General features: G+C 28.4%; 1 protein-coding gene across 9 annotated transcripts in view; it reads right to left on the bottom strand.

The window, feature by feature from the left end:
• Positions 1-17534, bottom strand: part of LOC129612070 (tyrosine-protein kinase Fer) — a 52834-nt gene extending 35300 nt beyond the window's left edge. For 2 of the 9 annotated variants that reach the window (XM_055525543.1, XM_055525534.1), the window contains exons 1-3: positions 16890-17534; positions 2368-2822; positions 179-366 (exon numbers count right to left, since the gene is read on the bottom strand). In XM_055525543.1, the coding sequence (XP_055381518.1) occupies positions 179-366; positions 2368-2563 (384 nt within the window). In that variant the 5' untranslated portion in view covers positions 2564-2822; positions 16890-17534. Of the gene's footprint in view, positions 1-178; positions 367-2367; positions 2823-16814 lie in introns of all 9 variants that reach the window. The other 7 variants (XM_055525535.1, XM_055525536.1, XM_055525537.1 and 4 more) reach the window with 7 other exon arrangements.
• Between the last annotated feature and the right edge of the window lie 1709 nt (positions 17535-19243).

The raw sequence follows: 19243 nt of genomic DNA, 5'->3' as shown, positions 1-19243 counted from the left end.
TCATATATATATTTGTGGTATACATGTAACTACTAAATAGAACCAAGAATTTTTCAACAACCTCGCTTTTTGTCATGTTGAATAAAATACTTCATTATGTACATTTTTAACTAAAGTTTATAAAAAACACAAAATTATAAAAGCTATTTTGTTAATTTTAAATACGAATATTACTCACGTGGTTAAGACGTGCGGCTATTTTTGAATGCTCTTCTTGATAAGTTTTACGTGCTTTACGTTTGTCTTGTGATAAATGAGATAATTTATCACAAACAACTTCTAATTGTTCAGCATTTGTTTTGAACTGTTTCGCTTGCTGATCTAATTCATCCATGTAATTTCGCCAAGATTTTGTAATTTGGCTGTCTAAAAAATAAATAATATTAGCAAATAGTAAAAAACTTAAACTAGTAAATAAAACTTAAACTAGTACCCTAGTAACTTAAACAAAAAGTGAGATGATTAGCAAAGATAATATTAAAGTAAACAATGAAATTCTTATGCAAAAATTTTCATTTAATAATTAATTATTGTGGACTTTAGGACTTTTTTGTTGGCCGAAGAGAAAAAATTTCTAACGTCGCGTTTAAACGCGTCCGTCTCATTTTAATATGGGATTATTTGAACATTATCGCTCTATGTTGTAAAACCGCTACAAAGAATATGGGAATTTACAAAAAAATAAAAGAATAGACAGATCTATTTTATAATTTTTGAATTTATTACATTCAATAAAAATATTTACATTTATGAAAAAACAAAAAAAAAAATAATAAATGATTACAATCAATAATGCATTATCTCGCGATCTTTCTTTTCCAACTTCTTGAAATTTTCAATCAAATGATTAAAAACTTAAGCTGATTAAAAACTGACAAATGATTAAAAACTGTATGGCATCTCTTGCATCTAAAGGAAAAGCTTTTGCAAAATTAAATGACCGGCAAAATGATTATTTTATGCGGATAAAAAGTAAGAATAAGGTTGAAATACTATTAGTCAAAAATTTATCGACTTCAAGTTGCAAACTTAAACTATATCTTTTCATCAGACAAATAACTATTCTTCGCATGATGAGAGTAATAAATATAATTAGGGTAATAAATATATGATTAAAATTTCGGGAAGCGGATGAAATGATTTTGTTGATTATTGATACTGGCGAAATTTAGTTTAACTATTTTGCTTTTAACTAATTCTTCTATGAACTCACACACACTTTATTTTATCTGGTTCTAGGATTTATGCTTTTGAACTTTGAGTGATTTTTAATACCAAACACAAAAAAGTGTGATGTAAGACTATAAAAATGGCTTTTAGACAATTCCTTCAAAAGGACGTTAGCAAGCTTTTATTTAACATACCCAGGAAAATTTAGCTTTGGCTCTTAGACGAAATTTACTTTATGCCGTCGGAATTTCCTAAAAATTTCATCAGCTACTCCAGCATGTAAATCCCAAATATTAAATTTCCAAAAATTCCCAACATTTAGTTCCTTAGATATGGTACCAAAAGTGAATTAGGCCTCAGCCCAGTTTAGGAGTCTTGATATTCGCAAAAATTATTTCAAAAAGGTTCAGCTCCCGAGGCCTGACATGTACCAAGTTGATCAATCCTTAACATAGTCGAAATAAGCTCACGTATAAAATTTTATCAAAATCGGTGAAGTCGAACTTAAAATACAAACAGACAGACCGCCGTCTCTGTGTGTATTTCAACGTTTCCCTACAATGGAGAAATGTGTTTCCACCGAAAGCTTGATATACAAAATTTGGTGCTAACACATAACTTTCTCTTATCGTATTAAATGCGGTCAGTAATAAAAAAAAATTAATTAACAATTATTTTATGTAAACCTTTATCCAAAATTAGTTTCAAGGAAATTAGTTTGGAACGGGTATCAGTACGCAGTAAGTCACTTAGTTTGGACGATATATATAACTAAATGCAAAAATCAAGAGATTCGCCTCTTACGTGACAAAGTAATTATGAAAAGTCGAGTCATAATCACGTATGAAAATTCCGCTAAACATTTGAATATGATATTATAGACTCTCAAAGTATAGAATTATAGAGCGCATGAAAAAAGAATCGTATGATTTATGTATATACATAAATGTAATAACAAGTTATATATTATTTATCAAAGGGAATTTCTTTTAATTTTGATACGCAATACATTTTATATAAATTATAGATCATAACCTTATACTTATATTTGCAATTCCGTGTTTTAATGCAATGAACTTATAAATTAGGTTTAAATAATTTCTAATTATAATAATCACTATCTTTTAAAGTTTACAATTGTACATACATACATTATGTTTTGAAACACTTATTTAGATTTATAACTCTTTTAATTACCTTGTAATTCATCAGCACGATCAATTTTTAATCCTTGTTGTGCAACACCAGCTAAGCTAACTGCATATTCTCGATCACACTTCGCTTTCATTTGTATTGAACGCTTCATTAATTCCATTAAACGCAATTCAGCCTCTTGACGTCCAATAATTGCTTCATGGGCTGCACGACTTTGTAAAGCCGAAGAGAAGCCCATTTTTGCAATATTATTTCGTTTAATTTTTATAAAATTTTCTTACACTTTTCAACTTTTATAATTTTTTTTTAAAAAATATATAATTAATTTTTATTTTAATTAAGATAAGTAACTAAAAATGATATATTTTAGTTAACAATATTTTTTTTAGACATTAAAATCTTAGTAAAAGTAATTCTTTTCTTTTTCAAGTTGCGATAATTTTTTACTTTTCTTGTTTTTAATATTGCTATTTAATTTTTCTCGCTTGATTTTATTTCTTTAAATAATAAGTTGCCATAAATTAAAATATGATTTTTTTCTAAGCATCAAAAATATTTAAGAACTTACAAGTACGCATACATTACAAAAATGATCTTCCTCCAATTACGATCGATTGAAAATTTTCGATGTAAAATTTTCAGTTTTTTAGTACATTGTATGTAAATTTAATAACATATTGAAAAATATTCAGTTCATCAAAAATTTGGTTCGTAGCTCTAAAATTCAGATAATTACGAATATCATATTGTCAATTACGAATTACTAAAATTGTGCTGCGAATATTCGTAATAGAGTAATATTGAATTACGCTCTTAGCAAAAATAACACTCAAATGTTTACGGAAGAAATAATCACACGTAACAAGGAATTTAAAGAGGATGGTCGTATTTTCAAGTTTTGAATTTTTTGTTTAAGTTTAAGTTAGTCTAACACAGTTACTACTATGAAGAGAAATGAAATCGCATTCGCTAAAATATTCGCTTCTACTTTTCAAAAAACTAAAAAAACATTTAGGATATATGAAAGGATATTTTAAAAAAAAAAATCCGTATGATTTGTCGAGATGAAAAATGTTTAACGGCGCAATACCTTCCGTTTTCCCGGCACGTTCGCATCCAAAAGAAATGACTTCAAAAAAACATCAGACGAACGAAGGAAGGAAATCTTAATTTGTTTTATTATCAAATATTACTGCCTTTGAGAAAAATAGATTCAAAAATTTTATTTTTTTGTGTAAATATGTAATGTGTTATTTCAAAAACAATTTTGTTTATATATTTACATTTTTTGTTTTACCTGAAGAGTATTTTGTTACCTGTAAATTATTATTTTAGTTTGTAAGAACATGAAATTTAATTTTGTTATTATTTAAACAAAATAAAATAATTTCTGTATATATTTTAAATTTAATCGCTTATAATTTTTCGAAGATCCCAAATCATCGTGAACATTTCTAATTTATTCGCAAATACCTAATATAAGAATATATTTCTTAACAAAAAGTAGGATAATCAATTTTTAATGCATCGTATGCATTAGTAAATTATGTATTACGGAATCTTATATAAAGATATCTGCGCCTGGACCCTGTTTTTTTGGGAGTGTGTAAATTAAAACTGCGAATGTATTTATAACAAAAAAACATTTCTGAATCTTTTTTTTTGAAAAAAATTGATTTTTGCCCATTTTTGTTTCGAGTTTTCCATCAACAAATTAAATAAAACACAACGGTTGATTAAAATAAAATTAAAATGCAATTTGAGGTTTTTTGAGCAAAATATCAAAAGTTCAAATTTCAACTCAAAAATTTAACTATAATTTTGATTAAATATATTTTCGAGCTTTTCCCGCATATTTCCTGAACCGCCATGTCAGAAACCGCCATAAACTCCACATCTCATTTATTCACGCCACACACTTGAGAGTAAAAAATATAATTCATTGAGTAAAAGAAAATTCGGTGCTACATTTTTTAGTCTAGAATACATACATTACTTGAATACACATAAGCATATTAATTTAATAAATATAGTATACAAATGAAAAATATATGGATACATTATGTGATTATTAGGGAATGGATTTTTAGGTACTAAAAAAACTTCTTTTTTCTTTTAGGCACCTAAATAGGTCGCTTTAAACTGAAAAAAATGTTCTAAAAAAGGTTCTAATAAACTTCAAAAATTATACCAAAAAAATTAAAGTATCATTTTTATTTTAATAAATGTATAAAACTGAACATAAAACAAAATTTAACTAAATCGTGCTAAAAATACAATATGACAAAATTTAACTCAAAAATAACAAACAAAACTTAAATTCAGACTTACGAGTATGAAAACAAAAAAGTATCGCGAATAAAATATTAAATTAAAAAAAAAAATTGTGCAACCAAAATAAAGCTTCAGTTCTGATTGCACAATTTGGTTAAGTGTCAATGTAAATTTTGTAACATTATTTAAAAATGCAGTTTATAATGAAATGATTACGTAAATTTTCAAACGCAAAATTTTGTCGGTTATCAGTTGAAGGCACTGGCGCAAATTTAAATACCATGATTTCAGCATATGTGTACAAAATTTGAGGAGACGCTGTGTTCCCAGGGATAATATCTGTAACATTTTTCAAAATACATTGAAATCATTATTTTTTTTTTAATAATATAGGCGATTTTAACTTTAACTGAATGTGACCCATTTACGTTATTTATTTTTTCAACAGCATATTTAATAATTTCTATCTGAGCATGAAGAGATAAGCCAAAAATTTCAAGGGAAAAAAAAATGTAAAATTTTTTAGCAGAAATAAATGTCAATGCGTTTATTTTTTAAAGGAATTGTGACATTCAGTGAAATAAAAAAAATCAGGAGAAAATTAAAGAATTGGACATAATTTTGATTCAATTTTGAATTGTATTTACAGAGTAGCTGGAAAATGGCAAAATAGGTCAAAAAATCTGATGTGTTCAGCACATAACCGACTGCAATGTGTAATGTCTAATTAAGAATATTATAAAAATGTCTGTTAAATACTTCTTCAGAATTTTTAGGGCGTAAGTAAGCTTATAGTTAAAATATCTAGAAAAATGTAAATTTGGCTCTTAGTAGAGTTTTGCTTTTGTTGACTCGAATTCCGCCAGTTCGTTTCGGTAACAACCAGAACTCAAATATCAAATTTCAAGAAATTTCACGAATTCGTTCCGTAGATATGGTAAAAAAATGTAAAGTCGGCCCTCAGATCAGTTTCCAAACCCTGATATTTCAAAAAAATTTATTTGTTCATTGTTTTAATACGAAGAATTTAAATATTAAATTTCAATGAAATCCGTTGATTATTTCTCTTTATATACGCAAAAATGTAAAGTTGGTAGTGAACGTCTTGTTGCTGACGCCTGGTTTCTTTTAAAAGTTAGGAGGTTTTGCAGACGGTCGAGCGAAGCTTATATATGAAATTTCAAGTAAACCTGTTGAAAATTTTCTTCATGGTGATCAAAAATGTAAAACAGGCCCGCTAAAAAGTCCAATTCGCGAGGCCTCATATATCCCAAAAGTTGATCAATTCGTGCCATAGTCGAAATAAACTTACATATAAAATTTCATCAAAATCGGTCTGTGTGTGCACGCGTGTATCGGAACTTGAGATACACGCGTGCACACACAGACAGACAGACAAATCGACAGGTTGCTAAAAATAGTTTATTTACACTTCCTTACCATGGAGAAGTGTGTTCCCACCGAAAACTCGATATGCAAAAATTGGGCCATCACATAACCTTCCTATTGTATACACAATACGGTCGGTAAAAAGGCAAAAAATATTAAAAAAGATTAAAAAAAAGTGTTAAGCCCCGAAAAGGATTAAAAAAAGTTTTTTCAATTCCATGCAGTGCTCGAAGTGAGGCGGGATGGAGTGGGATGCCATCCCAGTACTTTTAAATAATTGGAAATCCATCCCACTACTTAATAGGATAGAAAAATGTGTTCCGGAACATGTTTTTTAAAATTTAAGAATATTTTCTAATGAATTTTAAAAATTTGTTTAACAAAAAATTAAATATATGTAATTTTAAATAAGACCAATTTCAAATAGTAACGTATAATTTTTTTCTATTGGTGAAATTTTCGTTACTACATAATAGTCTATGCATTTCTTTGGTAACAATTTGCACAGTTTTTGATTCAATTTTTAGTTGATTTAATTTTGAATATAAATATTCTCGTTAGTTTACTTCCAAAGTTTGGTAAATTTTGTTTAGTTATTTTTTTAAAAAATAACTAAAATAACACTTTGAGCATCCCACTTCGACCACTGATTCCATGCCAAATAAAAGGAAATTTTATGAAACGCATTTGTATATTGGCAAATATGTCCTAATAAGCGCTACTAAAAATAGGGAAAAACTTAAAAATCCGTTCCCTAGTGATTATATAAGAAATATGCATTGTGGGAGACATATAATCGTGTATGAAAGCAAATGTACATTTTCTCAAAATTAAAAAATGCACAAAAATCAACTTAATACTTCCAGAAAAAAAATTTGCAATCATGTATGATATGTATGATAAAATTTGAAATCTTTAAAAAAGTGAATAGAGCCTAGAAGATTTTTATACCCGTACGAACTTATGTCCGTCCTAGCGGTAACTCAGAAACTAATTGAGTTAAGTTCAGAAAATGTTTACAAATTATTTATTATAATAAATGTCAGAATCCTATTTAAATGGGTTATGATCGTTCAGTTACCTGGCATACGGTAACTTCCAAATTTATTTGGCTATATCTCAGAAACTATAAAAGCTGTGGCCATACTCCATATCCTTCTGGTGGGTGCCATACAACTCCAAAAGTTATTTGGCATTATCTCAGAAATTATTGGAATTATAATATAGAAATCTCGTGTAAACGAGTGTATTATTAGGGCTGTTATATTTGCTAAAAACCGTTGAAATTTCTTGATTCTTTGTAGTTGCTGCCGTACAACTTCAACAGTAGTTTACCCATATCTTCGATAATATTGAAAAGTACTGAAATTTTGTACTAAAAAAGTACACAGTGCTGAAATTTTGCATAAACTAATATGGTAATATGGCAACTTAAAGTGATGGGTTGTCCCATAGTCAGCTATAGGATATTCATAGCTAGCACATAGGATAACGAATTCGTACAAGTATCACAGATTTGACACGGTCAACTCTATTTTTTCTCGTTTTTGAATCAATTTTTTAATGTTTTAATTACGCAAAAACTTTCAAAATGTAAGCACTAATCTAAACTCTAAAAGTAGAAAAGGATTGAATTTAAGTTTTTCTACCTAAAAATTTAAAAAAAAAATAATTGATCTTGTGGGAGATTTATGATGTTAAAAAGAGTTTCTATAGCTTCCATAAGAATACATGTAGCAGCGTCAGCTGTCAGCCGTTATTAATACTTACAGTATTACAAACATACACATAAATATTTTATTAGCTTTCGTAATACTTGTCTACAATTTATATATTAGGGTTATTGTTGGTAACACACAAAAAGTAATCTCACTTATAAATATTTGCAATGATAATATATAATATATAATACCGTCTGCTGAAAAATGAAACGGTTTATAACGTACATATACAACATAGATCATACACTGTTTTATTTCTCAACAGACGATATATAATACATAATTTATATTACTATTTTAGCATACACGTACAACAACAAAAAAAAACAATATTCGAAATAGTTTTCACCATACGTAAGTATTCGTTCTTGAAATATATAAAAACTGTCTGTATCTGTGGCAAATAGCCAATTTTGATCAACTTAAAAATAAATCTGTTTACATTGTGAAAAATTTAAATCGATTTATTTTCGTTATAATGATTTTACTACAATCTTACAATGGAAAATGCGTTACCAGCATTTAAAACAAACCATTTAAAGATTAAAGCTATGATTTGTATTCGTTTGAATGACTTTGGAAGGAACTGAAGTTTCAAAGCCTCAAGTATTAAACGCGTTGTATTAAAAAAAACCTAAATATGTACATATTACATATTTTCATCGCTAAAAAAATAAAAATAGAAAGGAGCAGAAGACTCAATACTTTGCGATTCCGATAACTTTGGAAATGGCTGTAGAAAAAAATTTACAATGACAAAGCGTCTAGTATAACATTGCAAAAAAGGGGCATTTTGAATCAAATTGATAAGCTGCATTACATAGGTTTTGTAATCTCTTTTGCACATGTCCGGTTCTGGTAAGGAACAGGGAAAAATGTCTTGGTTTATTTTACGAAATATAGACCTGCCGAATGTAAATGCTGGGGATCTTATCCTGTTTATTCTGTTTGTTAGGTTGACTGCCATTTTCACTGAAATTTGATTTAAAGCAAAGGGAATGGAACAAAGTATTTTTCCAGTGATAAGGATAGTCTGTTAGATACTTTGTCTGTAATATTCTATTATAAGGAGACTTTATAACACGACACAAAATTAGGATAGGAGTGTACGACTAAGTATGTTGTACATATTTCGGAAACCATCTAACATCCTCCATTAAGAAAGGCTTGTTGGAATGGAATCTGCCATTCAAAAGGGTTTCTGTCTTTTAAGTCCAGTAGAATATTGCTCTATTCTAGAGAGCTTAACAAAACATTGTCTTGTATGAAATGTTTTAGAATTTTTAGAACGTAGTTTATAGAATTTTCAACTCGAATCAATTTAATCTGGGTTCCATTGAAGCACCTGCTATATGATAACTGCCATATAACTCCTTAAAGTTTTAAAGAATACATTGATAAAATTTTATTAGAAGAAGGTTAATAACTTGGCAAAAAAATCAACAAGAATTGTATGAAAACTCTTCAGCTATCTTAAAACTCATGCAAAATATTTGTACGGGTATCAGAAAGTTAAAACTTCGTTTTTTCCCGTTCAACTCTGTTCTTTCTCGTGATTTAATTTTTAAAATTCAAAGACAAGTAAAATTTCATCAATTAACTCTAGTTGAACTTTATGTTATACTTACTATGTTTATATGCAAATATGTATGAACTAATTACTTAAAATATTTTATGACTTTTGCTAAAGTAGAAAGTCATTTAAAAATGTTTAAAAGTGATACAAAAATTTGTCCTGTGCTTAATATATGCCAAAGAAAAAAACTTCAATTAAAAAAATTTTATTTCATTAAAAAAAAATTTCTCAGTTAAAAAGCAAATATGTTACATATTGTGTATGAACATAAAATGCAAACAATACAAAATAATGTAAGAGAGTAATATTTTCAATTTCTTATTTCTAACTTAAGAATTCGCCAGCAACCTCTGCTATTGGACAGCCTTATAACACCTGATGGCAGGGCCTAGGTATGTAAACAACATATTAAAGAAAGCGAAAGCATCTTTTGCAGACTACAACCAATATGGGGAAGCAGTCAGATATCTAAAGTGACTAAGTTATGAATATTCCGATGCTGTATAAAATCTGCCTTCTCATCTGCGCTCTGTCGTACACAGTGCAACTTGGTTAATATCAAAATCTGTTGGCAAGAAATTGCAAGTATTCATCATTAGATCCCTCAGAATAACATGTTGAATATTCCAGCCAACATATGTTATAAGCAACGAACACTTCTGCATACGGTCTGATAATAAAAACAGTTTTGATAAATTACATCGTAATATAGCGCATATATTAGAAAAAATAAAAAAATTTTATTCCGAAGGAAAGGGTGTTAAAAATTAAAGGAACAAGTGAAGAAACTACGTTGAATACAATAACAATTTATTATTAGAATTGTTTTTTTATCTATCTATATCTATATTTTATAATTTCTAAAATATGTACATATTTTAGAAATTTTTTTTTCTATATTATTGGTGTTCAATAAAGATTTCAGGCATGTGATGTATTATAATGAATAAAACTTAACTTAACTTGAAAGTTTAGTGGATGCCTTATAAATGTAACGAATCTCATCTTGTGTGGTGTTCAATAATTGGAGGTTTTAATGTTGACTAGCGAAATAGTTGGTTCAAATGTTTCTTAATTTCAAGAAACGTTTTTAATAGTTGCTTTAATAAATTTATATATTTATTAAAAAGAGTAAGTCTGCATAATAATTATAATTTATACATTATAATTATTATATAAACTTATGCTTCTAACGCTCAAGAAATTAAATAAAATAAAAATATAAAAAAAAAAATCTTGCCAAAAAGTTATAAAAATAAATAATTGAAAATTATAAATATTCAGCAAAAATAGTGTAAATAATTAATAAAATAAAGAAAAATAAAATCACGAGTAATATAAAAATAAATGACTTACCAAACCAATCTCAGACTAATATTAATAAGAGACTTAGAAATCTCTTATTAATATTAGTCTGAGTGAGAACTCCAAAGTGTCTAAGATAATACTTTTTGAACAAAAATGAGAGAAAAAGATGACGTTTTTTTCAAGTTTTATAAAGTAAAATTTAGTGTTTTAAAAAATTTCAAAATCGTACTCTGGATATCGAGGGGGCCTTCAATAACGTCACTTCGCGGGAGATTAGTGTGGCATTGACGAGCGTATCGATTCATGGATCCCTGGCGAGATTGATAGAACGCCTACTGTTGGGCAGGACTATCGGGGCGCATTTTGGGGGTCTGTGTGTCGAACGCTCTGTTGCGAGAGGCATCCCTCAAGGGGCGTGCTCTTGCCACTTCTTTGGAATCCCGTCGTAAATCAAATTCTGCGACACCTGAAGGTGGAAAGCTGCAAGGTGGTCGCTCACGCTGATGACCTGGTGGTGTCTGTCTCTGGCAAATACCTACATGCCCTAAATTGGCTAATTCAAAGAGCATTAAATCTCGTCTGCGACTGAGGTATCAAATGCGGGTTAACAATGAACCTTCAGAAAAAGAGACTGGTCATTTACACTAGGAAGTACAAGGTGCCGAATGTGGTTCCGCCATCGCTTGGTGGAACGAGGCTTAGCTTTTCCCCAGAGGCTAAATTCCTGGGTCTTATTTTGGATTATGGGCTAAACTGGAAGTCCAATATCGCAGACAGAGTAAGGAAGGCAACCACTGCATGGTTCACTGGTCATGAGTTTTGGTGTGGTGGCCTGCACTGATTCCTTCCATCAATTTAAAACTGATAAGCAAAATCCAAAGGAAGGCAAAGATGTGCGTGGAGGGAGCTCCACGCTCTACTCCGACACAGGCTCTCGAGATGCTTTTCCACCTTATTCCGATTGAATGCTTCTCCACCTTATTCCGGTGGACATTCCTTTGCTCATGTCCTGCTTAAGCTGGGAGGAGGCGGAAATCCCTTGGGTCATTTTTCTTTTGCGGACAACGGATCTGAAAAATGTAAATGCTGGGGGCGTTAGCCGATTTCCAAAAAACTCAAGCGGGGGATTTTGTGCGGTATCACAACGGGCCTAACTGGCTTATGTGTACCTTGCGGTAGCCGCGTCGACATAACCTAACCTAAACTTATCAGTTTCCTGTTTGGTTTATTTTTTTTTATTAAATGAGAATTTTTTTTCTTTTTGCGAGAAATTGCGTCATTGCTTCTCTTTTTAAATTTTTTTAAAGTTTTATCCCAGACAGACATATTATCTTATTAATAATATTAGTCTAAGAAAAATCTCAAATTCTTGCAGAAAAAATAACATACAGAAACGAAACGAAAAAAAAAGAACATGCACAAAAAGAAAACAATAAAAAAATATATTGTCAATTCTCATATGTACAATAAAATCTACTTATTATATCGTATTCGTATTGTATAAATGTATACCGATTTTCTGCACAACTTATTAATTTTTCTTTTATTCTCATAAGTTGGATAAATCTTAGCTTACTAGACAGCATAAGGAATTACATGTGGATATAGTATAATGATCTTAATACATATTGCTGTTGATTGTTATAATGCAATTATACGTTTTCTGCAAAATTAAATCAGAAAGGAAATTAGTGCTTGAATCATAAAATGAATACTTAAAGAAGAGAATACAGTGAAATATTTCTATTATTTTGTTTTATTATTGTTTTTATTTATGAGCTTAAACTTAAATAACCAAAATGGTTCTACGTTATTTTTATGCACTTACATATATTTATCTTATATTAGAAGAGAAAAGATATTTATGTGAAATGCATCTTTATATTTATACATGTTGAGTAATTAACTTAAAATTTTTAAAGATTCACATTTATATATATTGTACTCGTATAAATACGGTAAATAAAATAACGCAATAGAAAACAACAAAAAAAAATCAATATGTTATACTGTATAAATTCAATATCATTCATTTTGTTCAAACATGAAGTGAACTTAAATTTATAGTTTCTTACAAGAACAGTACTCCTTCCTCCATACATGATGAATGCGTGCAGTAACACTTCTTACATACATTTTGAATGTGTAAATAAAATTATTAAGCAAAAAGATGTTTTTCTATACAAATGTCGTGCTTCATTCTACATACTTTTTTTTGGCATACATAATGCTTGCAAAGTACGATATTATAACATGTTAGCAGGGCAGCGTTTACATGTCTATCAAAGATTGATAATCATGATTGAGATGAATGCAGATTGTTGAGAATTTACGTTTATCAATATTTCTATATGCACTTTAAATTTGAAAATTAAAAAAAATGTCGCTATAAATTTAAAAAAATGTCAAATGACAAATCGCAACAATAGAAAAAAACGTTAGAACAGTTGATCATAGTCCATTTTGTTCAACAATTAAGGATCAATTTCTCATAGCCGTTTGTTAAAACCCATATATCATAGCCCATTTTGTTAAAATAGGATCAATTTCTCCTTTTTTATCAATCAAAAGTTCGATTGAAAATGACTGATTGATTATGTTTCCGTGGTCAATCTTTATTACTCTCAACATAATTGTAAAACTTTGATTGACATGTAAACAGTGAAAAAGATTTAAGTTGAAAGCAGAACAAGGACAATTTTCCGCGGCGAAAAATTTAAGTACCGGATTTTTGTACCGGATTTAAGTACCGGATGTTTTGTTTTTACACTTAAATATATAGAAAATATCGTGCATATGATAACAATTTAGAGCAAATAACTACTGGAAAAAGGTAGTTTTTCGGTTGCATAAAACCGATTAATATTTTTTATTTTATTCATAATATTAGTGCAGTTTGTAAATAAAAAATTATAAAATATGTATTTAATTATATGTGTTAGAAAAGATTATTTGACCAAAACTAATAAAAAAATATAACAAGTGAAAAAAAGAAAAAAATCTGTTGAAAAAGAAAAAGGTGTATAGTTCTAAATTGTTACTCCCATTTGTAAAAACAAATACATAGTTTTATTGCAACATATACATGTGAATATTATTCATTGCAATAATTAAAAGAAATATTTATTCAATAGTACTTTGATTAATTCATAATTTCTAATTTTATTAAGTTTTTATTTTTGCAAAGAAAACATATGTTTTTGTTTTAAATTAAAATTACTTCGGATGCCATAACTTTGCCGGAATCGGATTTAATAGGACCAGATTTTTTTTAAGCAAAATTAATTTGTGTTTGATAAAAAATAACATACATATAATATTTTAATTTGGTCTTTCTTTTTTATTCAATTACAGTTTTCCTACAAGTAATGAAATGAAAAGAAAGTGGATTGGAATTATTAATAAAGAAGTTTGCATTTCAAATATTTTGCCAAATTTTTAATTTTATCAATCATAAAATAAACTTATTCAAAAAGAAAACAAAAATAATGAGTTTTGTTTAAATTTGATTTTTTTTTACAGATACTTATTTAAAATGAAAAAATATTTTGTAACATTTTTTAGTTTTTACTTTAAAAAAAATTTAACTTATTCTGCTTAAAAATTACAAATATTTTATAGTAGAGGTCAAATAAGAAAATAAAATAAATACGCTCCGACTTTGGCAATGCTCGGAGCAAAGAGAGAGCCAACTAGAAAAAATATGGCTTTATTGTTTTATTCAAAATGATCATTTCTTTAGTACAGCAATCCCTCCTATAACGTAATTTTTGGGACCGAAAAATTTTTACGTTAAGTGAAATTACATTATAGGAGGTCCAACTAAACTAATATGACTAATATGTATGTACATGCATATGTATGTAAAGAAAGAAATTTAAATGAAAAAAAAAAATAGATTATTACATATTAAATTATTTTAAAATTACGTAAAACAAGGTAAAAATTACATTAAGTGAAAATAGGTAGGAAAAATAAAATTTACATATATCGAAATTATATAGTAAGAGGTTACGTTATAGGAGGGATTGCTGTATTTCTAATTCGTTGGCAATGCCGATATATTTTGACATTTTTGAACACTTTTTAAATCGTATGTTATATATGTATATATGTATATATTTTGACGCTTATTTTGAAAAGGTTTTGCTTAAAATCATTCGAATTATTAAGTAGTTATTGAAAATCTATTTAAAAACAACTTTAATTTCGATTGTTAAGTTTTGAAAATTTTTATATACTTAATTATATCGGAAACATTAATCTGAGACATCTAAAAATATTAATATGGTTCAATTTTCACTTTTTTTAGTTGATGCGTTATTAAAAACAATATTGATTTAAAATAAAAAATTTATTATTTCTCAGCAATCATTTTAAAAACTTTGCATCAATACAAAATCATAAAAAAATGTATGCTCTTTTTTTTAACATTTTTGTACGTCAAACATCTTATTGATGCATTTTCGCACATGATTTTTAGTTGATTTTAATCGATGCTGCATCGATTACTTTCGATTAAGGTGGCTCTTCTAAAGGGGTTAGAAAATCAGGCAATTTTTTGCTATATGGACGAAGAAATCCAAGATGAATGAAATATAGTATAAACATGAACCTTTAGATGTTTATATTAGTAGAAAAGAGGATTATTGACCAATATAGAAAGAGCGTTAGAATTGTAAAGAAAGGATGTGGCTCATCAAAGTATTCCAAATGAATAGTACGAGTACATACAAATCCAAAATAAAGGAGTTTATTTTTCATACGGCAGTGGAAATTGTAATATGTACATAGTGAATAAATTAATAAATAAACAATTTCATCATGAATATTTTTCATGCCACACGAACTGTCTGCCAGATAAAGTGATTATCTACGTAAGCATACTGTAAGAAAAAATAATTGTTCTAAAACAAATACAAAGAAAGGCACAGATTCTTTAGATAATAAAAATATAATGTGTATGGTAAATGGTACATAATCATCAATCTGAAAAACTTATCAGTAACACGCTCCGTTGCATTATATTAGCTAAGAAAAAAATTGCGAACAACATATTACTCTAGCTTCAACAGTTTCGAAGTTGCTATGGATACTTATCACACCGAATTTTTCAAATGCGATTTTTTCCTCGTAAACATGCACTAAGAAATTAAACTTGAGGTCACTACACCATTTCCGTACCACTCCGTACATTTTCATCGAAATTTTTTTTTAAAAGAAATTTTTTGTTACCTATTTTCAATTTTACTTTTCTAAACAATATATGTACATACGTACATACACTCACACATGTAAACAATTTAAACATCAATTGAAAATTTCATTGACTAGATTCATTAGATAAATATGATTTATATTTGATTGAATATCTGATTTGATTAGCGACGTGCGCAAAGTAGCCCGAGAACAAATTTGCATTGACACGAAAATGTCTTTCATTTTTAGAAGAATATCTGTATTTTACAACATTTAAATATTTTCTTAAACAGCTGTTTTGTGAAATCCCTCATGGATGTGTGTGTGCATGTATACATATGCATTCTCAATTTTATTAAGTTTAAAAAAAAGAAGCTAAAATGTAGAAAGTGTTTTTACAAAACTTTTTAATCTTACAACATAATCCATAATCATTTTTGCACCATTTTGTAAAATATGTAATTTCAACTTCTTTTTTATAAAAAATAGAAAGTTACTTTTCCCGCGAATTTCAGGTGCCAAAAATAAGCTTTGTTTTATAAAAACGTACCATCCTAACATATTGTCTTTTCGAACTACACAATGTATTTTCAGGGAAAATGAAATTTGCTAAAAATAAATTATACATATTCTTTTGATCAGCATTAAATGTAAACACAAACACGTAGGAGAAGTTCACACTGCATAATCATTTTCCACAGACATGGTTAACTTTTAGCGACGTGCGCAAAGTAGCACGAGAACAAACTTGCATTGACACGAAAATGTCTTCAATTTTTAGAAGAATTAACTTTTATTGGGATACCAAAAGTGTATTCTACTGCAAAACTAAATTAGTAAAAGATTTAACTTGTGCAAAATGGCCAAGTAAAAATTATATCAAATAGATACTGCATTAATATTCGCAAGAAGCTTCACAATCACTGGACTAAGCTTGATATTCGCCCATAGGCACCTACATGATATTATAGCTACATGCACATATTTATACTCGTTTATTTACTCATTTATTTATACTTTACCACAAAAAAATTTAAAATGTCAGTTTAGTAGGTCCCACCAGATTCTTGAATTTTTACTTTTAATTTTTAACTTACTTTTATAATTTTTTAACTTAATCAAACCCAAAATATAGCTTACAGTTAAATGTATTTACGTATGCATATACCTAGTTACACACCTGTGCATTTTTTAATAAAGGTTTGTGAATTTGTATATATGTTTACGTATATTTTATTTTCTTATAAGTGCATGTGCACTGTTTTTTGAATTTCTATTATTTCGTATGCAAATTTTTTATGTAGATATTGAACATTTTTAACATTAATTAATAACACTGTTTAATTTATGAAACCATATGTACCTGAGTACCTACGTATACGTCCATAAAATTTAGTCGGTCATTTTCGTAAAAAAATGTATAACTTACACATACATTACGTACATATGTATATAGATTAGATATTTTTATTTTTAATAAAACATAAAACTGTACATGCACAGCGCCACCATTCGGATTTTCTTTAACATTAATCTAAGTAAAATTCACAATAAGATAAATTACATGTTTGCTTCATTCATTTTATATATTTTTATAACAAAATATGTACGTATGTTTTTGTGTACAGTAGTACGACGTATATGTAAATATTTTATTTCTAGATATTCACTATTTGTAGTAAAATAAAAACTTTTTTTCTGCACGACGCAATACTCTCCGATAATAGTACACACCTACCGAATGTAAAAACACAACTAAACAAATATTTTCCTTTTCCACTATCCACAAAAGCTAAAAATGAAAAAAGAAAAAAACTTAAGAACTGTACAAGGGTTGTCACTCATAAAAAAATAATGACCCAAATATTCAAAGTAAAGAATTAAGATTAAGTAAAAAGGGCCAAACTCGATAAACTTCTTAGTTTTGTAAGTAGAACACTTATGTGTAATACAAGTTCTTTATTTTAAGTTCCACTTTTGGTAGCCGGGTTGGTTTTCTTTATTTTATTACCATAATTAAAAACACAATCTAATATTAAAATGGCCTATAGAGCAATATTAAATCTCGAATATTAACCCTTTGAGTGCGGCACAAATTTTGTGGATATATGCCAAAAATGCGGTAGTACTTGGGTATATATATCTGACCATTGGTGCAGTGGTTATGGCACCGGTCCTTTAACCGAAGGGTCTCGGGTTCAAACCCCGGTCAGGTCACTATAAAAATTATATTCAATATTATTATAACTTAATATACAATACTAATAAAAATATTATACAAGTAATTTTCAAATATTCCTAATATTCGATATTAAAAAAAAAAACTAAGAAAAATAAATAGTAAATATTAATAACCTCAAATAATTAATATATAAATAAAAACTACGGCAGGCTAGTCACCTACCTAGTTAAACCCTATGACGCTATGAAACTAGTGCATGAGAAATCATGCACTAGCCCTATGCTCCTTCTAGGAGTGAACAAAGGAAAAAAAAAAAAAAACTTGGGTATATATAAAAAAAAATTCACAAACGTTACTTCTTTGAAAGCATGAAGCCCTCTTTTACAAATAGAGCAAATTATAGAGCGAGCTATAGAGCGGCGACTGTATAAATAATGGTTACTGTATAACGATAAAAAAAAAAAACAAAAAAAAATGTTATATTGTACGAAAAAACTGTACATACCGCTAATGTAACCAAAATGATACAATAAATACGAGCGCTTTCACTGCAATTTTGGCATAAAGCAAAAGGAGCGCTATCGCGCTTCCCGCAGTTTTGGCATATAACAAGAGGAGCTCTTTCGCGCTCCTCCGCACTCAAACGGTTAAAAACATTATACACAATCTCAGAATTCATTTTAAGGTCTTGCTACATTTTTATAGTCAAATATTATTAAAAAAACTTTCACAAAGGAGACAATAGCTTTTTTAAGGAATTTAAGTGGAAAAAAAACAACTAAATCTTAAGAAAACAAGCCTGCTACACTTAGTTCCAATATTTAGAACAGAAGATCTGCTAGAATGTCTTAAAAGGTGGGAAATTAGGTTGCTTTTTTACGGTTTTGTATGTAAAATTGACGGTTTAAGTGATTAAATTAATTATGAGACTAAGTGTAGGTGACTGTAGGAACCAGTACAATTTTAAAAGAGGAAAATGAACCACTTTTGGCCAATTTTGACCGAAGTGGCAATAGTGTGGTAATAGTAGTATAGTTGTAAAACAGAGAAATGTAATATGAAAATTGACAGGGATAGAAAATGTGATTCTAAATTACAAAAAGTGATGTTGTAATACTTTCAGTTCAAGTTTTAGACTTTTGACATTTAACATTTCATATTATTATATCTCAGCCATTCCTATAAACACGGCCAATTTTTTGTAATGTCAAACCGTGAAAATTTCCATATACATAAACCGTGTCAAAACCGTGAAAATTTCCATATACA

Source organism: Condylostylus longicornis, unplaced genomic scaffold (genome assembly GCF_029603195.1).
Source record: "Condylostylus longicornis isolate FDR11 unplaced genomic scaffold, ASM2960319v2 ptg000055l, whole genome shotgun sequence".
Lineage (NCBI taxonomy): Eukaryota > Metazoa > Arthropoda > Insecta > Diptera > Dolichopodidae > Condylostylus > Condylostylus longicornis.
The sequence above is the reverse complement of the archived record's forward strand: the minus strand, read 5'-3'. Positions and strand labels throughout refer to the sequence as shown.